General features: G+C 43.0%; 2 protein-coding genes across 4 annotated transcripts in view; one reads left to right on the plus strand and one right to left on the minus strand.

The window, feature by feature from the left end:
- The window catches only part of LOC135396773 (spectrin beta chain, non-erythrocytic 1-like), a 161824-nt gene that overhangs the window by 59104 nt on the left and 78549 nt on the right, over nt 1–24171 (minus strand). For 2 of the 3 annotated variants that reach the window (XM_064627933.1, XM_064627931.1), the window contains exons 18-28: nt 9244–9457; nt 6211–6317; nt 6049–6135; nt 5496–5558; nt 4943–5073; nt 4725–4784; nt 4187–4313; nt 2783–2847; nt 2625–2706; nt 247–324; nt 26–153 (exon numbers count right to left, since the gene is read on the minus strand). In XM_064627933.1, the coding sequence (XP_064484003.1) occupies nt 26–153; nt 247–324; nt 2625–2706; nt 2783–2847; nt 4187–4313; nt 4725–4784; nt 4943–5073; nt 5496–5558; nt 6049–6135; nt 6211–6317; nt 9244–9457 (1142 nt within the window). The remainder of the gene's footprint in view (nt 1–25; nt 154–246; nt 325–2624; nt 2707–2782; nt 2848–4186; nt 4314–4724; nt 4785–4942; nt 5074–5495; nt 5559–6048; nt 6136–6210; nt 6318–9243; nt 9458–24171) is intronic. The other variant, XM_064627932.1, reaches the window with a different exon arrangement.
- LOC135396775 (D(1B) dopamine receptor-like) lies at nt 11623–14699 on the plus strand. Its single transcript, XM_064627936.1, has 2 exons — nt 11623–11870; nt 12688–14699. Exon 2 carries the CDS (start codon nt 12710–12712, stop codon nt 13736–13738), a length of 1029 nt encoding a protein of 342 aa, XP_064484006.1. The 5' UTR covers nt 11623–11870; nt 12688–12709; the 3' UTR covers nt 13739–14699.

Genomic DNA, 24171 nt, shown 5'->3' on the forward strand with positions numbered 1-24171 from the left:
GATGTTATCGTGAAGTATGACATACTCGTCTTCATGTGTTCTGATGTCATCTCCCAGTTCTTGATGCTTCTTGAGGTTATCCTCGGCAGTTGCAACATCTCGTGCAGGCTCAAAGCTGTTGAGTGCAACCTTGACTTCGCTTACCCATGCCAGCTACATTCGAAGTGCATACGAAGAGTTAAACAAAGGGCAATTGATAACAGCATAAATGAAGTTGTTAACTGAGAGCAGACGAAGAAAACGCACCAGATTTTTTGCACTGTTGGTGAGAACCTGAAGGCCTCTGGAGTCTTCAAGCCTCAAACGTCTTTCTGCAGCACGGTCCTGAAGTGTAAATTTTTTTTCAACTTGAAAACATCTATAACTGAGTGGCATATTTATTATAATAGGACCTCTATATAGTGAACCCAGATATATTGAAGTAACCTGTGGTACCAATGTGATGAAACCAAAACAACTAACTGATATATACCTGAACTACTGATATATACAGCGTGTTTATTTTTATTCGTTACAGAATTTTTATTAACAAAACTAGGAGAGCAAGACAGATGGTGTTTTTGCAGTTGAGTTCTACCACCAGGCTGACATCCCCTCAAAGAAAGTATGCAACTACAAGATGACTAATTACCTAAAATTCATTAATTAGCTCTTTAATTAGGGAGATCAGAATGAGAGACCATCCTAGTTGAAAGCTCCAAGTTTAAAAATTCCTGAAACATGCACATGCGTGAAGATATCCACCCCGGAATTTTGATATGCAAATGAGCCGAAATCGAAACCTCAGTGACCTAGAACGCAGTGGGTACAGCCCTCATTTTACGTCAGAGGGACAGACATGTGATTTGGGGCGATGAAGATGATTGGAGTAGGCGCCGACCTGCGGACCAGATAAACCTCCGTCGCTTCTCAGGCACGCTTTTTTAGTTTTGGCTCATTTGCATATCAAAATTTGGGGATGGATATCTTAACACAGGTGCGTGTTTCAGAATTTTTAAAATGTGGAATGGCTTCCAACTAGGATGGTCTCTCATTCTGATCTCCCGCTTTTGCCCGAAATCCCCAAGTTAAGGAGTTAGTTATTTAATTTTTTGGTAATTGCGTACTTTTGTAGATGCGTACTTTCTTCGAGGGGATGTCAGCCTGGCTGTAGAACTCAACTGCAAAAACGGCATCTATTTTGCTCAGCTAGTTTTTAAATAAAAATTCTGTAATGTATAAAAATAAACACCTTGTACAGTGAAAATACTGATAGTATAGTGGAGTTTCTTAGCGGTCCAGCTATCCTCACTATAAAGAGGTCCTGCTGTAACTTTATACAGTCGCTGACCGATTTTTCGGACTCCAAACATTCGGACTTTCCAATATTTAGGATAGAAGTTGTGGCTTTATCAGACACCCCATTAAGCCAATGTATTTTGATGTCCGAAAATTCGAACCGTTTTTCGCAGGTACGGTTCGATTTTTCGTACATATTCGCCTCGATTTTTTTCTTTCTTTCCCTTCGCCTTTGCTGACAACGCGCGCGGAGGCGGAGTTTACGCGCGTGCACCACTCATGAAGTTATGCACATGTGCCACAAGCACCCATAAACAAGCTATTGTTGGAGACAAGAAGTGAAACCACGAAATGATGTCCTCGCCTTCATATGATTCTGAGGGTGTCTCGTTCGACTTCGTGGATACTGACGAATGCGATGAAGATGCGAGCATGCCGGCGGCACAGACATCTGCCGAGACCGCGACTGATTCTTCAATGGTGACGGCACTACCGTCAACATCGTCTTCGGCGGCGACGATGTCAGAAGGATCCACAGGCAAGCGTTCGAGTGGCAAGTACTCGACCATGACTTTGCAGCAAAGAGTGAGAGCCATACGGATGGTTCCCGTACGCCTGGTCTCGCGTGTTGTGCTGTGCTACGAAAACGAAACTAACTATAACGTTATGCTTGTCGCCGCGCTTCATATTCTTGCCGACTCGTGGGAAGCAGTGAAAGGGAGTACTATAGCGAAAGGTTTTGGTCATGCTGGATTTTGCAAGGAAAGTACGGAGTACGAGCACCGTTGGTATCGCCATCGGCGACGACAATGGATCGGCAGACGGCCGGGCATTGGTAGAGGACCTCCGAAGCTCAGGTATGACAATACTTGCAAGTGTAACGTTTGAAACATACGCCGAAGTGGATGAATGTGCAGAATTTTGTGTTGAAATGACTGATGGGCAAATCGTTTCGCAAGTCCTCGACCTGCCAGCGCAAGGCTCCGATGATGACGACGACGATGACGCGAGTCCTATTGCTACTCCTTCAATGGCAACAATACTTGCGGCCGTCGATACGCTCAGAAATGTCTACCGTGACAACATGACTTCAGCGAAATACGTCGCAACGCCATTTCTCGCATACGCGCAGTAAAGCAGACGCACATTGACAGTTTTTTTTTGTGCCCCTTCGAGTTTTCTTTAATAAAATTCATTTTGGGAGAGGTTCTTGTTATTGATTGAAAATTCGGACTGCTCGATAATTCGGACCGATTTTGTGGCTTCTAGAAGTTCGAAAAATCGGTCGGCGACTGTACATATGTCGATAGAGGAACCGAGGGAAGCACATTATGTGGTGTCTGTACCTTCACTTGGTCCCAGATATCCTGCAATTCTTTTTGCTTCTTGATGACGTTGCCCTGTTCAGATGGGTAGGATGCTTTCACCCTGTAATTGTGAAAAATAGAAAGAATACAATTCCAGGAGTCAGTCAGTGTCAGATAACCTGGAATAGGAAACTTACGAATCTGCGAGAAGGTTGACACGATTGAACTTCTCCTCAACGGGAGCTAGCTCTCTTTCCAGATTCTATTAAAAAAAAACAAAGAAGTTTTCAATGAGTGACAGAGGGAAATGAATAAAAATCAGTTTAAAAAATTTCCAGGAATTTAATATACTAGTATTCTCATCATTTATACTGAACACTAACTGCGTCAGAACTCTCACTATTTTCTTGTGCCTGCTAATTTGATCCAGTTCACCTGATACATATTTTGAAGCACTGCTCAAAAACAATTATCATTAAATAAATAAAAAAGTTAATATCTGCACAGTTAAAAGAACAAAAACAAAAACACAAACAGAAAACTCCATTCACTCACATACTTTGCAGAATTAGTATAGAGCTGTGCCTGCATTGTAATACAAGGCACATCCAGAAAGTAAGTTCAATTTGCAAATATTGGTGCTGCCAACCTGCAGTCACCGTTGTGGTGATGCGTGCGGCATCATTTGTACACTGGTGAATCAGATGACACTTTGAGACAATATTGTGGCATTCATGCACCTTTCTTTTAAAATGGTAAAAAGGCAATAGAATGCAATAGGCAATAGAATAGGCAATGGTAGAATGGTCCTGCAAATCCTGCAGCGTATTTGCTGCACATGGTCAAAGGGACAGCTCTCAGGCAATTGTGAGAACAGACGACAAAAACGCTTTTGTTGTGGTCAGCATTTTTTCTTAGAGGAAAAAAAAGACGAAACCATGAAGACAATGTGCAGGATTTGATCTGATCTGATTTGATGAAAGAACAAATAAAATGCAGAAGGTGGCTCCACCAACGTGGAGATCAGCTAGTCCACACTGCATATGGATGCATAAAATTGACAAAATAAAAGGATCCAAAGTCACATCACAGTCATGAGGAGGGGGCAACACAATGGACAGTAGCCATCACCCACTGTCAGTCAGTCACTCATATCAAAATCTGTTATCTGCCCCTGTATCCTTCAGGAATTTTTTTTTTTTTTTTTTTTTTCAGGAAAGACACCAGGACGCGTTCAGCAAAGACACCTTCGGGAAAGACACCAGGGCCTGCAGCACCCGTTGTCTTTGATTAAGGGGGCAGGCTACTAGAACAGTGAATAAGTGAAGGAAGACGTGATATCGCACACTAGCCCACCACACTTCAGTTTATATCAAGTGCAGCATCATTGTACGATGCAGGGGATACAAAAACTGGTATTCCACTATGACAAGTGCCTCAATAATGGTGGAAACTGCATACAAATGCAGTTTAAGATATGTGAAACCTAGTAAAATAAAAACATTTTGGAAACAAGCTATTGCATTTTTTTCATAGCCAATCAAAACTTGCTTTCTAGGTACCCCTCATTACTATTCTGCTAACAACCAGGCTGTCAATACCTCGTGTCGCCTCTGAAGTGCTTGAACAGTTTTCATGTCTCTTCCGACTTCATCCATATCTATCTTCTGCAGCTTCTCCATCATCCAGTCTCGAGCATCATCACACGTCCGATGGAATAACTCGATGCTGGAACAATCAAAAGGAAAGTGCATGTCACACAGTACCGCAGCCACTAAGGGACTATGGAGTACTCAAGCTTCCTCTACAGGTCCCACCAATAACAACAAATTTGATGAAATATATTTATGGAAATATCGTGAACATCAGGCAGTTTTCAAGCTGCGGCATCCACTCACCATCACTGCTGACATCTATCTACACCGCTTTTGTGGAAACCCAGCAATATCAAATTCTACTACTTTCACTCCATCCTATCGCCAAGCAACAGTGACGGCCATAAAATGATGTATTTTGTAGAAAGCAGATGACTGCCTCACGAAAAAGTGTTCCACTACATTGTTGTTCAGAGTACTTCAAACGTATGGCACTAAAACAGCAGTCTAACTACTGCAGATAACAATATTATTAGTTGCTGACCTTGTAGCTCCCTCGAGACATTTTTCCTTCTCAGTCTTCAAACCGTTCAACCTGTTCCACCTGTTACAAACGAACAAAAGAGTTACTCCACAAATGCCAGCCATCGTGACTGTTACAAAACTACCAAACTTACGGTAATCAGGTCCGCAGCATTTGAGAAAGTCAGCACCAACTTACAGTTTAACACATAGCACTGCAAAGGTAACAGAAATGCAAACCTCTCGTGTATCTGTTTGCTGCGTCGACGTATGGCGTCCATCTGGCTGTGCTTGTTGGCCTCCAGTTCCACAACCATTCTGTCAATCTCATCTAACCGCACTTTACTAGCCGACAGATCCGTTACAAAGTTCTGAAATGCGTGTGCAAGAAAATTACGTATCACCGCTTGAGAAGTACAAGATCCCAAGTGTTTACGAAAGCATTCACAAAAGGGTCTACTAAATACCGTATTATAGTACGTTTCACTGGACAAACGGTGACTTTCACGCGACCACAACACAGGAATCAATCATGGTGACACAAAACAGTACAACAACCACACGAATGCCGTAAGATACGTACCACCAAAGGCTAGGGCATGACAGGTAACGCTTTGTGAGCGAAGTTAGCTTCTCCAGCAATTCTAATGTGCAATGTGACGCAAGTGTACCGTATTACGTTTTCGGAAATGCTATAGATAAGTGCTTGCGAATATCACTAGCTTGAGGGCAGTAAAATAATTCAATGCATGCATGTATGCAAATGTAATCAAAGACCTCAGAAGGTGCTAACCTCAAACTTCTTTTTACGCATTTCAACATTTTCAGCTGGATCTTCTACCGTAAGGAGCTTTCCCTGTAAAAAGGTTAAAATTGGATAACACTCCATTTACCATGACAGGACACAAGTACAGGGCAGCTGTAGAAAAGTCTTTCCAGTAATTTACGCAAAAAAGCTCTTGATAAGTGATGGTTAGGTAGCAAGCGAGCTGGTGATAAGTATCCATGATAGTAAAACCCACAAGACGAGGAACAAGGAGGGACATACACACACAACGTCTCAAACGTTAAGACGTTGTGTGCGTATGTCCCTTTGTTCCTCGCCTCAGTTTTTTTTTTCCTATCGCAGACTCTCGATAAGAACTGTATGTAGCAGCGGTAACACCTGAATAATATTTCCCATTTAAACAAACCAGCCTGGACAGATTTCTGCAGCTCTGCCCTGTACGTGAGATTACACACACAGTACAACACAGTACCACAACAGAACAAACAATGAAGCAGAATGGGCACAGGGATTACTGCACAACAGCAGATGCTCCGCAGTTTTCTTTAAAAAAAAATACCTTGTCCATCATCCACGTCTCAAAATCGTCACATTCCCTGAAGAACCCAAAGAGTCGTATCGCATCTTCTAAGTAGTTTCGACGCTCCTACGAGTAAGCAAATAAACGTGGGCAGTTCATTAGTGCTTATTACTAGTGCTATCACGTGAGCCAATAACGTACCTTAGATGCACTCAGCAAGTTGTTGTACGAAGCATTGATTGAGTCCTGCCTCTGACAAAACCCACGGCTGTCTTTTGGGATGCTGATGGTGTGGTTCGTTGCCTTCTCTGTAGATAAAATTCATGATTCGGTTTAAAGTCTGAATAAGAAGAGACAAGTGGTAACTTTTGTTAGGCTAGACAGATGCAATGTCTGTCTCGAAGGGAGAGCCCCCTACAATCCAAAGGTTTCGTGCTAACTGTAAAAACAGACCTGGTAAGCCTGCCAAAAGGTGGCTACAAACCTGGTTTTGCAGTCTGTTGTGTTGTTAGTTAGTTAGTTGTGTAAGTTAGTCCATTAGTTGTGTAAAAATGGAAGAAGAATAAAAGAGAGACTAAAGCTCGTGGGAATATTGTCTTCATTCTCCTTTGCCTCATGTGATATTTCATGCAGCCTGTATGCGACAAGAGCAGCGCTCTTGACGTAAGTGCAGTGTTGCTAGATCACGCTTCTGTGGAAGTGCACGAGAGTGCTCACAGAAAATGACTTTTCTTGCACTGCCTGTAAAACTCGGGGTTAAAACCTTTTACATCTCAAAGCATCATGTGATATATGTTAATGTAGCAGAGTATCTCGGGTGTACAACGTCCACATTAGGTTGTAAAAAGGGTCGCAAAGTGTCAGAGCGTGTTGTACAGAAAGTTTGCCCTAGAAGCGCTGTTTCTAAGAAGACGTCAAGCAGCCTTAAGCATCGCACCTTAGTCTAGTTGAGTGACACAGGCACATATCTTTGGGCAAATTAGAAGGGTGCAAGCGAGCTGGTGTACTGTAGAAAGAGGTAACATTTCCTTGAGTTTGAGGAACACACAAACGAAGAGGACAACACAAGTCTTGTGTTGTCGTTTTTGTGTTCCTCAAACTCAAGGAAATGTTTCCACTTTCTACATATCTTTGGTTTAAGTGGCATATTCTAGAAAAGTGCAAAACATAGCATTGTTGAGAAGGAATGTGTGGCAGAGAGCGGTGTGGAGATCAAAGCCTACTACGATACAGACTTTGCCTCCATGCTTTTGAGTAAGCATTGCATTCCTCACAAATGTAACAAAAAGTACTCATTAAAGGGGCACTGAAGTGCAAAAATTTATTCTGGCGTAACGAAAGATGCTGTTACCTTGACACTATGACGAAAGGAACGGGACTCATCAGTTGTGTCGTTCGTGATTTATGAGTGTAACAAGTCCGGTTTACACTTTCCCTCTTCCTCTCTTTCTCAAGAAGGCCGATAATGTGGGGCGGGCTCTCATTGGTCTACTCAAATCATTGCAGTAGATTGTTTGAAGAGACAAATTTGAGGCCTCTCCACATTGTCACGCTTCTTGAGAAAAAGAGGGAGAGGGAAGTGCACAGTTCTTTGCACTGTAGTGCCCCTTTAACATACACAGCCACCATAGGACAGTGTTTTTGTTCAACAGCTGCAGCAGCATTGGTAATAACATCACTAACACTTTTCAGCTGGTACACATAAAAAGGTATTCAAAACTGAATAATAATGGTTGGTGCCATTTCTTAAACTGCCATTATTCAATTGAAGCATGCAACGGGGTGTTGTGAGGCTTGTGTTGTGTTTGTCCTTCTGTGTTTAACTGCCTCATCTACTACTATGTTATACTCAAAATTATTTGGAGAATTACAAATTAGAAGAAATATACAAAATTATTCAAGAAATGCATGAACAGAAAGCCTATGGATTGAATGTGGTAAACCTTTCAAATTTTTGCAACACCAATGTAATCAGTTATAACTACAGTTCAAACACTAATGTCATCCATAAAAGAACCAGAACCAGAACCATCTGCCACGCTAACTTGGTTCATGGCCTCGCTGTCACATTCGATTCAAAATTATATACTTCAGTGAACGTGCTGCTGTTGTACGCTCCTCTGCATTGAACACTCTAGGATTCCTGACATACAAATGCAAGATATTCCCAAATCAAAATGTTTTTGTTTACCTATATAAGGTCTATGTTCAGCCTTGCCTCGCCTACGCATCCTCAATATGGAACTGTCTAAGTAACACTGACTCTCACCGCCTAGAAGCTGTCCAAAAGAGAGTGATTCACATTTTGCACTATCTATATTTCCGTCACACCCCGGGACTCCAGTCGTACAATTATGAACGAATTATGATCTAACTCAGACACGTTGGTCTCATTCCCCTTTCAACTCAGCATGACATTACCGATGACACTTTGTTGTACAACTGCATACATTCTCAAGATGACTGCTCACAGTTGCTAGGATCCTGCATTTTTCGATTACATGTGTGTCCTTACGGAAGCATCCTACATTTTTTACCCCAACGTATGTAAAGGAGACCCTATCTCATGAGGCAAGATCCTCATAAACTCGCTGGCATGTGGTATTTTTTCTGTATCCCTTCCTGTTCTACGCAAAGAGGATGTATCTAAAGTTTTCCATTTGTGAAGCTCACCCATATTACTTGTGCAAATTTTTTTTTCTCTCTCTCTCTTGAAACCCCGCAGTTCTTCTGATCAGTACTGCATATAATTGCTGCAATCTATTACTTATATATTTATTTAGTCCTATTACTTTCACATATCTGTAATGTGAAATATATTATTAGGATGTGCCTGTAATTTTAGATATAAGCAATCCACCAACATTATTGCACATATGTTCTGTGAACACTGTGCGCATTACGTAAGCTGTGCGTGTATCCTACATTTCCTGGATATGTGTAGTCTTCAGCATTATGTAGAACCTTGTGAGTGTGCGCCAACACCAAGGCCCTCGAGGCTGTTCTTGGGCACATAATAAAAAGCATTATTATTATTATTATTATTAATAAAGTTACGAAAATAACACAAACCAGGTCTAAAAAGAAAAATAAACATCTTTACAATATTAATTAAGTCACCTGCGATAGCCAATCACTGTAAAGCACTGTTACTAACTGCTTTTAATAACGACATATGCCACTTGCACAAAAATCATAAATGGAACCAAACTACACACAAAGAAGCTGCCTTACCTGGCTTTGGTTTACGAAGTACGGACTTTGTTGTTGTCTGAACAATTTTCTTCACGAGTCGTTTCTCAGGTACAGTGACTGGACGCTTGACAGTTTTCTTCACAATTCTTGGTTCAACTTCTTTCACGTAATTGGCAGGCACAAACCCTTCATGCCCTGATGTTTTTTTAACGTTCCACCAGTCATTGTTGGTTTTCTGCACCAGTGTCATCACCTGAATGGAAATTAGAAAAATGCAGTCAAACAGCTCCTCCTAAAACACAACATTAGGAGTGTCAATAGGTTAATGTGCCATCTGCCATGCCACAGGACAGCAGTTCTCAACTGATGTTATTCCTTCGAACCAGTGATCACACCAGTGTGACTTCGAGGAACCTTCTACCACACAATGGTAGACGCAACCCAGTAGAAGTGGGTCAGGCATGCTAGATATTGCATGAGTAGTGAATTACTTACTTATTTATTTATTTATTTATTTGAATCATTTATTTTGGGGTCAGATTGTCAATAGAGCCATCTGGTGATGACAATAGCTGCTGCTATACAGTCTACGACAAGCGTCAACTGTGACGTCAGCGGATTTTGGTGCCAGTCCCAATGTGAACAATGACTTGCTTGGCACGGTTGGACACCAACGCTGGCCGAAGGCAAACCTTAGTGCGCACTCAAGTTTCACTTGCAGGAGCAAGACAGCACCATGTTCCCGGAACCTCAGGTCTAGGTTCGCAGAACCCTGTTGAGAACCACTGCCTTAAGAGAACAGACAAGATTCATTGTGCGGTTCAGAGTGGGTGACCAAGCAAGCGACGTCGACAGGGAAAAAAGAATGAGAACTCAACTTATTTGTGACATGATGTAAAGGCAGCAGAGCAAACTGTTTTTACATTACTCACATCTCCCTTACTAAATGCGCAACAGTTAATGCCCTTGCTTTAATGCACTGGATTTCAATAAATGAGTGAGTATAAAGTGTTGTTGATGGTCTATCATATGACTATTACGGTCTGCTAATGATTCCTTTCACTATAAAGCCACTTGTCATTATACAAGCCATTTGTCAGTGATTATAAGCTTCAACTTGGCATAGCGTATCACAAACTGAGAATAATTTCACTAGAGTAAATTGTACTTTCTCTTTTTTTTAGTTTCTATTTGCTGATTCATTATTTTACCCACAATTTTTAATTGCAGCAATATTATGGTTCTGGTGGATAGGTTGTGATGTACAGCTACAACTCGCATTTTGGATTTGGAAACTGCGATGAGAATTAATCTGTCAGTTGCTTTAATGAGGTGCACAAATATAATACAAAGCACACATTGATGCACATATTATAGTCTTATTTATTAGAATGCGCCCATAAATATAATACAAAACTATATAAGCATTTATATATTTATTTTAATAGAATTATAGCAATAAGATCACCATAATTTTTGGCATACTAAAGCAAAGACACAAGCAAAGCCACTACTGAAACATGCTTCATTAAATCTCCTTTAGTGAGAACAGCCGTAGTCAGTGCAAGCAACAACTCATGAAGCGGCTTACAGGGGATTAGCCACAAGTATTGGAGCAAAGTTCGATTGAGCCCTGATAAAGCTGCCTCGCCAAAGCCTCACGCTCTCGTGTTCGAGGACGTGATGTTGAAACTCAACAGATGGGGTGCATGCAATTTGGCTGTTGCAGAACACTTGTATAAAATAAATGAATGACCTTGTTATCTTGGCCCATATGCCAGGAAAAGGTAAAACAATGGCTAAAAAAAGATGTGGGATCAAACTAATATTTGAATTGAAGAAGAAGTGTTCCCCTGCAATTTTTTCCATCCATATTTTTGTGTCCATTGAATTACCAGAATGTGCAGTGTACTCGTTCAAAAGGGCTATCTGAATGGTGTGACCTTTGTGTAATTGGTGTCAATGTTATTTAAACAGTGTACATTTTTCTGGTGTTTTTCTGTTTTTGACTGGCTGACGCAATACATCTGACAACAGAATGAGTGGATCATCTTTGTGTCATGCAATAAATGCAGCACAATGACAGGAAAACAGTGTAAGAAAAGTTAACATAATTAACTGCCAGTACAAAAGTATATATAAAAAAAAAACAGGTATCACTGCAAATGCGCAAAAAAGAACTTGGACTGTGCTGCTACAGTGCAGTGTCCTCATAAAGTGTTGTCTGTGTTCCAATGGCTGAATACTGTTCCTGTACGAATACAGAACTGCCTCGACAACAAACTAATCCCCGGAAGAAAATGTGGGGGAGGCCAACAAAGGCATGAACTGATAAGCGGAGAGACCAAATCGATAAATACGTGGAAGTAAAGGGAAGGGAGTGAAGAAAAACTGAGGAGGAGGAGGAAAAGGGCGACAATCAGTGACGCACAGCCATTACTTTTATGAAGTCTCCACCCTGACGCGAGTGGAGCGTGAAGCGAAATCTCCTGCTGTATCGATACATGCACACCTTGTTCCCGTAGGATCAAGCTGTGTAAGGACAAACAAGGATAGAAGCTGCTCCCCAGCTGACGAAAAATGCTCCTGGTGCAGCCATCACCCGTATCCTGACAGTAGGGGAACCAGTCTTGTGACTGGTTTGATTTGGTTCAAGGACACAACAGGTAGGACTCCCTCACTTAGCTCACAGGGTTCAGCAAGCGTGACTGATGTAGCGCGAGTTACGCACGCCGTACCTCATTCATAAAAGTTTTACGCACGTAGCGGCAGCTCAGAGGCTCAGGAAAAAATATTGGTAGAGAAACCAAGTGAGAGCGTGAAAAAAAAAAATAAAGAAATGCATGAGCTACATAGAAATCTAGTTAACTGTTATAAATCTCTGATGATTAAAATGTGGCTGTCCCGACAGGCACAATACAAGGGCACGGCACGAGCCATATGGTGTCGTGGAGTCAATAATCATGCTTCAAGGTTCCACTAAAAAGGGGTAATGCCTAAGGGGCTTTCAATGATACTGGCACTGTGATTATAGTGGTTCAGTTTACCTGCTAGCAGTGATCAGTGGAATTGAGATAAATTAAATAAATTGAAAATTTAGTTGAGCCTATATCCAGTTCTAGGGCACCAAAAACACTCACTTTTCTATTTAAAATGATCTGCGTAAAAATGTACAAGAGTGCTTGCTGTTGTGCGGTTGTATTAGCAATATTTTAGTTTCACAGGGTTCAGTGCTGAACAGCTAGCTCGCACAGATTTTAATATGTGGTGTATCAAGAGCTAAATAGTACTTAATAATTATCATTGAATCATCTTATTCATGTTTTCTACATATCAATTAGCTTTAGTTCATTGTAACCGCCCCTAAAAGACTCATACAAGATCACTGCACAGCTTTTTTCTGTTTGTTACGTAAATTATGATAAAATAGCACCCCTGTTCCTGTGTTGCCAGAGCAAACTCACAATGCTGTTTCTCTTCTAGCAACAACGCAAACAACACAGCTATGCATGGTTCTGTCAACACCACATACGCTGAATCTGCTGAACCTGATGAACCTGGTGGGAACAGTTATGCAGCCCGCTTTGTTGCTTCTGTCATCGTCTCGACTGAAGCATCAGCATCGATTTTGGGCAACGCTCTTGTGCTATTTGTCTCTTTGAGCGACATTCAAGTGCGGCACCATCGTGCCAGTCTCCTTGTCGTGTCCCTCGCACTCACCGACCTGCTGACGGCCTTTCTCGTCATGATTCCCTCCATTTTTGCGCTCAGTGACCCCCTTTCACGCCCTCTTGGTTACCCGCCGTTCTGCACATTTCATGCCATATTAAACTACTGGTTGACAACCACGTCGAGTATCACACTTGCCATGATTGCGCTCGATCGAGGGCTTGCGATTCGGCGACCACTGGAATATGTGCAACGTTCTACGATGAGTCGGATTTGCCGGATGGTAGCCTTGCCCTGGACCCTCGGCATCGTTTTTGCTCTGGTACCGGCACTGCTTCACTGGACAGACTACCAGTTTGACAACATTGTGTGCGACGTCGACTGGCATCCGCGACATGAGCACAGGCTCTTCTACGCGGCCCTCTTCACTATTTGCTTCGCAATACCTGCAGCTATAATTGTTGTACAGTACGCACGCATCATGCTTTCGGTGCAGCGCCTCCACGCAACTACGCCAGCACCGATAGGCCTTCCGCAAAGGTGTAAGGCAAAGGACAGTGACAGTACTTCATCGCAGTCTTCACAAAACAGTGACGGGCATCAGAAGATATTCCTCAGTATCCTGGCAGTGATAGCAATCTTCTTTGTTTGTATTACGCCCTTCTGCTGTACGAAGTTGGTGAAAGTGCTCTATGGACCTAAAGCCATACCGGACTGGCTGGACATGCTGTCGACTGTCGTGCAGTTCCTCGCGTCGGTTGTCAACCCATTTGTGTATTCAATAGGCCTGCGAAGCTTCCGCGAGGCACTGTGCAGGTTGATACGGACCGGAAGGCATCGTCTGCTTTTGTTCTACAGCACATAAATGTGCTGCTGTACCGGTGATGCATTCTTTGTAAAAAGCAGTTACAGGATTGTAAACATGAACTGTGAACATAAACTTAGAGTGCCTGTGAAACATATGCAGACAGGCCAAAACGTCACAGTTATTAGTTTTGTGCAGATCCAAGTTATACATAGAGCCTGAAGTTTTAGGGTTTAGCCCGATTCTTCCTCGAATTTGCACCCCGAATTAAAGGTTGCCTCTTTAGGGTGAAACCCAATTTTTACCCGGCAAATTGCCCTCACCGAGACGTCAGTAGGAATTCAGGCTAACTTGTTTGGCAGCAAATGCAGTTACACCACCATCTGTACCAACCCAGTTCAGTTAGTTTGAGTAACTATGTCCGATTTCTCCCCGAATTTGGCGTACTGGAAGTTTTTCCACCCAAATTTAGAAAAATATACTTCCTGAAAACTTCAGGCTCTAGTTATACATGATGTAGTAGTGATATGCACAGTGACAGAGCCAGCAGAAAGAGTTGCTATGGTTAAATTTAGAAACACCATATGAAAGTTGAAAGTTGGGTGTGATTTTACTCAGTTGAATGATTTGGTTTGTATAATTTGACTTTATCATGTCTCGATATAATTGAGGAAAGCTGAAGTGGATCAAGTACTCTTGGGCAAGTGTCTGCAAGGATATCAATAGCAGTGAACTGCAGATCGTGCTCTTTCATGTGTCAGTTGCGCTGTGGTTGAAAAGAGGGTATGCCACATGTAGCAAAGACATCTTCTGCTGTACACTTTTTAATACTGTATTTATTAATTGTGCAAGCTGTGCTTTCAAACAATTGTTGACACGCAGCATCTCTTTATGGCAATGCATTCAGCAGTTGCTGTTTTTCTTACAGCCCTACAGCCCCAATGCTGTCTGTGAATGAGAGGTCTGTACAGGAAGCACAGATAAACGAGATAATAAAGTCATAAAGAGATAAGTGCTTCCATTATGTTATCGTTGACTCAATAATTGGAAGCTCAAGATTTACAGACGTACAATAAAAAGCAGATCAGACGATAAGGTCAGAAATCCTTAGCAATACGCACAGCAATTCAAAACAGTGCCAATAATAAGCGCGGCCGGCAACGCGTAAGCAGCAATTTTTGCCACTGAATGCAACTTGTTTTCCCGCATCTTACGTACCCTGCGAAATTCCAGTATTTTCCTGGTACATAAAGAATCGTGCACTTAGTGGGCTTTACATTCTCTGTATAATTACACATTCTCATGACGCATCCCTTTCATGCCATTTTGTGATAAAAATGCTGTACATTTTAGTATCACAAACAGGATTACTGTACTTTTTTCTACAAAAGCAGGCTTTCCAAAGCAGAGGGTGCTTAGAGTCACTTAAAGGGGATTCATATACCAAGAGTTTAATCAAATTTGTCTACAGATACCAGTCTGCAGTTCTGACACTAACTGAAGGAAGTGAAGCTGAAAGGAAAAAAGGTGAAGGAAGAAAGAAAGGAAAAAGGTGGAAGGGAAAAGGAAAGGCAAGGGTGAAAAAAGGTGAAGGTGCAGTGATGGCAGGCCTAAAATCGATAATCCCTCGAAAAGTCGCATTCTCTGTGTATGCAGATGACGTTGCCTGATGGACAGTAGGAAAATCATGACCTGCCATTCAGCACCACATGCAAGGTGAAGAAAGGAAAAGGATACATGGTAGGGTTAACAACTCTCACCCACCAACCTGCCACATCAGCATCACCTTGATATTGAGCATATCTCACAGGTTGTGTCCCTTATATTCCATGCGGCTACAATCTTTGTTACCGGCTGCTCTTTGCATCAAACAACGCAAATACTCTCAATGTTATACTCTTTAAATAAGCAATGCACACTATTGAGTGTATAAAATTTTCCACATATTAGGCAGTACTCTCTGGACTACAACCTCTTCGGCAGATACAAATGTGTGAAAGAGGTCAGTGAGAACAACAGGATACTCAGACTTGTCATAGCGCTTGAAGTGCGGACACGACTTGGTAGCAATAGTACATTCTGCGTGTGAAGATGTCATCGTGGGGAAACACATCGTGATCTGCTCAGTACGACCACCAGGGCCCTGCAGACCAGTAAATCACAGGAATACTTGACAGCTGTCATGTCAGGGGCTCTGCCAAATATCTTCTTTATGCTGTTGAGGGACGTGCTCTACCAGTTTTGCAGGGGAAGTTGATGATTAAGCAATTGAAGTTATGCATGGTGCCACGACTGAGTATAAAGAATATGAGTGCATCAAAAAGTACATTTTACCAGCACTCGGTAGTGACACCACTTCGAGGCAGTTTATTTTTAAAATCTTCCTGTCCAACAGGTTGTGCACATTGCCGATTATGGTGCAAATCCCCCTCAACATCACCCCCAACTTGAAGGTGTGGCGGTTTGAGCATATGGCTTTCGACAGGTTCAGCACAAAAAAGTACCTGTATTTGGCGTGTGCTTAGATGAATTGCCGTACCAGCTTCATTAGGGAGTGATGTGTACCTCCTAGAGGCTTCAGCAGCAGTCAGCGGACAAGGCACCTGTAGCATCACATGCTCCAAGTAGTCCTTCCAAACTTTGTTGGCCACAATATCCGCAATGTTCTCGTCGTTCCGCAGCTTCAATTCCAACGAATATGAGCCAGCTATCTCTGTCAACTTTAAGACGGTGGAGCCATCGCTGTTCAGTATGAAGGTAGATTAAAAATAGACGAAGATGTAGTAGAAGTTCCTTTCTGTGGTGCCTGCACACCACGCAAGTTGTGTCCGTTTATTGGACTTGAGCAACTCGAGAGTCGACTCTTGGTGGGCAAAAATGCCGCGGCGCGGCTCTCGTGACGTCATCCTCATGGAATTGACTCCCGTTCTAAAATTTGAGGATTCAACACTAGAGGTGCTTGAGAGTTGACCCCTAGCAGCGACTCTCTTCTCGATGCAGGTCACTGGAGTCGATGAAGTACGATGACCCTCATATGTCCCAACTCAGCCTCGCAGGTTGCGAGAGTTGAATAAACACAACCAGCAAACACAGAGCATCGGCACTGCATATTGGTTCGGCTGCAGCCCTGGACGCCGTTGTCTTCATTAGTGGTTACGATATGCCAAGAGTCTCTGGGCAAGCAGAGTAGCTTCCCAAGCATTGGCGACAGGAAGTACATTCTGCACAAACCTTCTTTTAAGGACTGTGTATAGTTCTGTAAAGTTCCGTCCACTGCGTTACTTGTCTAATCTCTGTCTGTGTCTTTTGGCTGCATCTCATCCAATACCAACTACCCCGTCTTGCACTACTTTTGACCGTGTATAGATTTTACACTCATCGGAGAGCAGGCTCCTGATGATAGTTCTTGCAAAATCAACTTTCTGGTTTGTTAGACCCTTGTGTTGGTACTCCCACTGATATTCCGGTCACTTGGTCAAGATTACCCGAACGAGGTTCCAGACTTGGGTCACGGAACGGAACGCATGGGTGCCGGCGGAAATGTTTGCCACCAAATTCTGCAAACGCCATCGAAGTACTGCGTCTGTGCTGCACAACCATATTCAACAACCCCCCAGTACCACTAGTGATACTTCGAGCAAATTTCTTAAAAGTGGTAGTTGACAACACGACAGGAGGTGCCACATTTGTCATAAAGCGAAAGCAGCCACTGTCACGCAAGAGAGCAGAGCTTTGGCACGAAAGGTAGCTGGAATGATAGTACTCAATGTGCTTCTATTTGTATCGCGGAAGGTGGAGGTTCAAGGCTCCAACGAGAGCAGCACTGCATGGTTACGATTAGCCAACAAGGACATCATGTTTGAGAGATGGCATCTCTGCCATCTGCCACGACATAAGAGGGCAGGTTTAATCTGATGGGACCAGCGTGATAACATCGCAGGGGATGTGCAGACGTCGCGGGCAAACCACAGCCTTTTGAATCTAACCTGGTAGTACCTTCTTACATCCACCATGCGGTACATGACTTAGAGTCAGTCTATACTGTGAAACGACTAAGTCTGGGACAGTCACACTGCATCAAATAGACCTACATCATCTGTCCTTGAGGAACTTTACAATGAGCGGGGTACACCTGAAACTGTAGCAGTGTAAATTGTCTTATGAGAGTGGCAACCTTTTCCTCATCCTTTCATAGCTGATGCTCCCCACATATATTTATACGATTATCAAAATGTGGCTGCATGTGCACATTGCAGTAAACAGGGTTGCTTGAAGTCATTATTTGACTTGATATTCAAAGTCAAATATTTGCAATATTCGTATTCAAAATTTTCGCTATTCGCATAACCCTAGAATTAATATAATATCAATAGATATAATACGTAATAGGACATACAGAATGGATTACAGAATACAGTCAAACTCCTTTATAGCAAACACCTTTTTAACGAAAATACCACTACGGCGAATTTTTTTGTGGTCCCACTGGAGCTGTATAGGTTCAATAATGGACATCGTTTTTAACGAAAATACCTTTACAGCAAATTTTTTTCGCTGTCCCCTGGGTTACGTTGTACTAAAGGAGTCTGACTGTATAAGAGAATTATACTATAGATATACTGATATAAGTTATACTAAATAGGGTTCCGCATTTTCAGCATTTGACGAAAAATGCCGAAAAACACCCGCCGAATGTTTTTGGGGAAATTAGGCATGTTCCGAAATACTACGAATTATGCTCTTGCATATGGCGCTACATGCCAAAAATGCCAGTACCCGATTGCACTTTTCTTCCTCTGGGGCATCACATTTTCGTTTTTGCTTCCCCTCGTTTCCAGGTAGAATGCGGGGGTATTACCCTGCAGAGCGGCTAGCCTCTAGTTCAGGGAAAAACATTCCTCTGTAACAATTTGATCAGTGGGTCAAGAGGGTTCAAGTACACATGGAACCCTCCAACAAAGAAAAGGAAATTCTCTGCATGCTCAATGTCCTCCTACCATGCTGCTCTCCCTCCATAGTCCTTCTCCTTAATGATTATAGCTAGAGCCAGTACACTAAATTCGGGGAGAAATCGGGCTCAGTTACTCAAACTAAATGTACTGGTTTGGTACAAACTGTGATTTAACTGCATTTGCTGCCAAACAAGTTAGTGTGCATTCCTATAGACGTCTCAGTGAGGACAATTAAGGTCATGAGGCAGTAAGGGCTGGGTAAAAATTAGGTTCCATCCTAAAGAGGAAACCTTCAATTCGGGGTGCAAACACAGAGAAGAATCAGGTTAAACCCTTAAAATTAGAGTTGTGCGAATATTCGAAATTTCGAACAGTTTTCGAATAGTTTTGATGTTCGAACGATATTCGTATTCGAAAATCAGTATTCAAAAATTTCGAATATTCGTGTCGGGCAGGTGTGTAGTTTCGGTTTCAAAATGTGCTGTCGGCAACAATGGGCAACTCCTCAAGCACATCATCATCATAATTGAACGACTTACTTTCGACTTGCGTGCTTCTCCCGTGTGACTTAATACACCATTTCCATATTCGCGTCGCCCCTGGCGACGGAATGTCGAACGTCGTGTCTTTCCCCCAATAATAGTGACGCACTTTTCGGACTGGCACGTTGCGTGGGAAAGTAGCAAGAGAAGATTGGAAGAAGAATGCGGAAAGAGTGAAAGCGCATTGTACTCGTTACCAGACCTCAAACATCCGCGTAACCTTGAAACCGATTATCTCCCCACAATGAACATGACAGTCTCCCGCACGTGGGTCCATAGCGATGTTTTCCACTCAAAGATGGCGGACTCAAGGGCTGGGCATGCGCATACGCGTTGTCGGAAATGGTCCATTAACGGGACTTTGAGCTGCCAGTTACCGCCAAATCATGGACGATCCAGAAAGTGACGCTGGTGACGCGGACAATGTCTGAACAGCGTCCGGGAGGAGCGGAATTTGGCGGTACTTCGTGAGGCTTTCCCCGTACGCGGCATCTTGCACCACATGCGATTGTTCCTTGAAGACGCCTAATGGAACGACGACAACTCTACAGAACCATTTAAAAGTGCATCCACAACTGTTTGCAGAGTTTCAACGTTCCAAACGTGGCTACGCAACATCGCCGCGACAGCCTACCCTTCCAGAATTGGCAGCGACGCGTCTGCCGTTGGACAAGAAGAGAGAGGCTGCGCTGAACGCGAGGGTCGCAGAAATGATTGCCAAAGATATACAACCGTACAGCATTGTAGAGGATCCTGGCTTCGTCGGCCTGGTGAAAGAAGCTGTCCCAAACTACGTGTTGCTGGCTAGAACGATGCTCTCACGGCAGGTAATCTCACGCCTGTACCACTACACGCGACGTCAAGTGGAACTGGAACTGTCCAAGGCATTCGAGAGTGGAACCCCTGCTGTGGCATTCACATGTGACATGTGGACATCACATGCAAATGACGGTTACATCAGCCTGACATGCCACCTCATGACTGTAGACTACGAACTAAGAAGGTACACGCTGGCAACGAGGCACATGCCCGAGTCCCACACTGCATTGAATCTCTCATCCATGCTGCAAGAACTGTGTTCAGAGTGGCACATCCCATCTAGTGTGACAGCCTTCATTGTAACAGATAACGGCCACAACATGCGGGCAGCCGTCAGGCAGCTACCGTGGAGAGAGCATGTGTGTTTCGCGCACACCCTGCAGCTCGCAATTAATGACACACTCCCACAGGTACCTGGTCTGACTGAGCTTTGCAAAAAGGCGCGAGCAATTGTAGGGCATTACAAACATAGCTCAGCAGCACAGAAGCGACTAGATGATCTACTCCTCAAGATGAACAAGCAGACTTTGAAAGTACTCCAGGACATGCCGACACGCTGGAACAGTCAATTTGTGATGTTTTCTCGTCTTCTACAGCTGAGGGAAGCAGTCTCCGTAGAGCTTGCAACTTCTAATTCATCAATCGACTGCTTTACCAGCACGGAGTGGAGGTTGGTGTCAGACATTGTTGACGTGTTGCAACCATTTTATGACGCTACAGTGGAAGTTAGTGCAGACAGATACCCGACCTTATCCATCTTGACGCCAATTGTGTTTGGCCTGATGGAATGCGTCTCACAGCTTCAGCATGAATCTACACTGGCCAAATGTCTCTTTAAATGCATGAGGGCACGATTTGTAGGGTACGAACTTGACGAAGTTGCCAACATGGCAATGTTCTTAGATCCTCGTTTCCGGTGCACACTGTACAGTAGTGACAGCCAGATGCAACTATGGCTTGCTGACCAGGTGATGAAAGAACTGCGGCCATTTCAAGAAGAGTTCAGTCGCCAGAAGGAGGCTTCCCTCATCAACAGCTCCAACTTCATCACTGAGCTTGTGGAATGCATTTGAAAGACTTAAGAGGGGATATCACCGAGGAGCCATCTCCGATTCACGACTTTGTCGCATGTAGATGGCGCCACACAAACATCCGGGTCTCATCAAGGTGAAAGCTCTAATCAATACCCCTGTTACGAGTTTCTCCTCCGCGGGATTGTGTAGTTCCATAAACACGTGTGACCTCCTTGACTATTGAGGTGCCGGGATCTCCCGTCATGTGTGGGCTGCCAAGGTCAACTGAGCTAAAGGAAAAAAGACAGGTCCGACCAAGGCGAATTCTTCTTCATTGTCTCTTTGTGGACTGCATCTCCTGACTTCTGGGGCTGACGTTATCTTTGCTTTCCTAAGCTTTCCATATCTGAGTTCTTCGACACCAGCACGCAAAGTCGAAGTGTTACGTTTCGTTCGCCGCGCTCATTTCTTTAAAATTATATTGACCTGCTGATGTTTCTTTGGCTGGGAGTTACAAAACATTTTGCAGATAGAAGCTAGGCTTTCGTAAAGCCAAGTGCTGTGTATTCACAGAAAAAGTGTGGTGCATTGATTGATTGATTACATTACCATATAGAATTTCTCCAATCTGCAAAAAACACACGCAAGCGAACCTATGCTTGATTAACGATGAAAGAAGAAAGTCACTGAAAAGGTTAGCCAGCTGTAGGACTCGAACCCACATCTTAGTTCTTTCATGTCTATGCTTGATGTTTACGAGTCTCATACCATTTTTTATTTCTCCTTTATTGGAAACGGTCACAATCGGGCAGGGGGACACAAATAGGCGACAAAACACTTTTGTTTAGAACTTCTACTACAATGTCATACCTTCGTCCTATTCGATGTCTGACTTATGGGTGACGGAATAAATGGTCCTAGAATATGAACCCACAGAAGAAAAAGAAAAGGCCATGGCAGTAAAAGAGTCGCAGTCGGTAAAAATGTGAGCGATATCGTTGGGTGAGCTCTTGTCCGATGAGCGATTGTCGGCGCCCTGGTGAACTTCATTCCGATAGAAATTAATTCGCAGTGGCACTACATGCGAAACGAATTGTAAATAGCTGTATTCGAAACGAATATGCGAAATTTTTCTTCTTTTTTTTTGTTTGGTTTTTCAGCTGAAGAGGGGAGACCACTGGTTATTTTCATATCTTTGTCATTCACGAACAGCACAGCGGAATAGAACAGTGCGGAACAATCACGCATACCAGTAGGACACATATTGAAAAAAAAAAAAAAAATTACCCCAAGCTGGGAGCAACCTCTACATTTTCTGGGCACCTTTTTCATTGGTAGGGAAAGATCTGAAATGGGATAGCGATATGTGCGCGTAAGCTACCCGAAATCTGCGGGTGCTACGAAGATAATTTCGCCATGGTACAACGAAAAATATTGAATTAACAGCCATATAAAACCTTAGTTCAACGTTGTTTATAGTATGCATCTGCAGTCTTTTTCGATTTTCGGTTTCGGTGAATCTGCGTTTGAAGAAACGTTCATTCGACGAAATGGCGTTCGATGAAACGGTGCTCTATGAAATGTCCAGGAACGAGTTCATATCTCCATTCTTATAAAATACATTTCTATATTTTGTGTGTGTTCCGAGTAATCGATTACCCAGTAATTGGTTACTTTTCTGGCAGAGATTAACTTGTCTTTCTGATGTTCCGCACCAAGTCAAGCCCGTCAGCCTTAGTTGGGCCGTTCTTCTTTTTTAGTGACTCTAGTTCTACTATAGCAAGCGGAGGTCATTGTAATAACGTTCTGGAATCTCAGGGTCTCTCTCCCTAATCCCTTCCTACACCAGAGGTGTGGTACATGAAGCTTTTGGGGTTTAGTGAGTCATGGGGAAGTTCCACGCAATGTTCTCCCACAATCGGGTCAATGGCTTCTGGGGCCATAAATACAGTAGCCGTACAGATCTACCTCTTCTACTGTGTTTTTTGCTGTTCTTCAGCTGTTCCGCTGTTGAACGGCTTCTTTTCCTTTTCTTTCTTTCTTTTCTTCTTTTTTTTTTTTCTTGAGGCACACAAGGACGGGTATAATTTGCGTGAATGTAGAGTAACGACCGGACTAACGCGTTACTTTTCTACTCGTTACTCAATCACATTTGGGGTCGAGTAATCGAGTAGTCGACTTTTCTTCTTTTTTTTCTTGAGGCACATAAGAACGGGTATAATTTGCGTGAATGTAGAGTAACGACCGGAGTAACGCGTTACTTTTCTACTCGTTACTCGATCACATTTGGAGTCCAGTAATTGGTAACGGTAATCAATTAGCTTTTGCGTAGAAGTAACGGTAACGGTAATCAATTACTTTTGTCGAGTAACGGGCACAAGACTGCTTGAGGGGCCATTTTTTGTCGACCATTTTTTTCTACACCCGTACGCATGGTATCCACCACATGCGAAATCATTGCTCAGCACGAAAAGGACGTTAATCTTTAAATTTCCTTATCAACTTAGCTTATCTTGCTACAATTTACCTAGACGTTTCGTGTCCTCCGTTGCTTTCCATGCTGGAGCAGCGCTCACATTATTTTATGCCCTCTAGTCTAACGTGCGCAGCTTCGACATTATTGAAATGTTTCTCCCTGGTTTTCTTTTAAATAATCAATCAATCAATTATTGAAATGTGTTCGGTTTAGACGAAACATCGATGCGATTAGGAATTCGAGCGTCGAATTGCATGTTTGATTCGGAATTCAAACAGAATATACGACTACTCACTTCGGTTGACCTTTCCTTTTTTCCCTTTTCTTTAATTCATCTTCATATCCCCCCCCCCCCCTCGGTGTTTATTCACACTGTAGCAAAAAGCCGACGTCCAAAGTGAACAAGCCCACGCGCATCAATATTGGATGTCCCTCAGGGGACATTTTTTTGTGCACATTTCTTCCAGCTGATAATTTTTTCGGTGGCATTTTGATTTTTTGGGGGGTGGGGGCATTTTTTCCTAAACCCCTGCACCGGTGCAACTAATAACAAAAGCAGTGCCGATTTTCATACTCAGTGCAATTAAAAACTTGTATGCTTTCAAAGACAGCACCATATAAAAGTAGGATACATGGTCCTTTCACCGAAAAATTGGCGGCCACTGTGCACAGAAAACAAACAAGGGTGATC

This window comes from Ornithodoros turicata, chromosome 6, assembly GCF_037126465.1.
Source record: "Ornithodoros turicata isolate Travis chromosome 6, ASM3712646v1, whole genome shotgun sequence".
Classification (NCBI taxonomy): Eukaryota; Metazoa; Arthropoda; class Arachnida; order Ixodida; family Argasidae; genus Ornithodoros; species Ornithodoros turicata.

Excerpts from the sequence above, each read along its gene's own strand:
- LOC135396775 (XM_064627936.1), top strand. The coding sequence starts at position 12,710 with ATGCATGGTTCTGTCAACACCACATACGCTGAATCTGCTGAACCTGAT.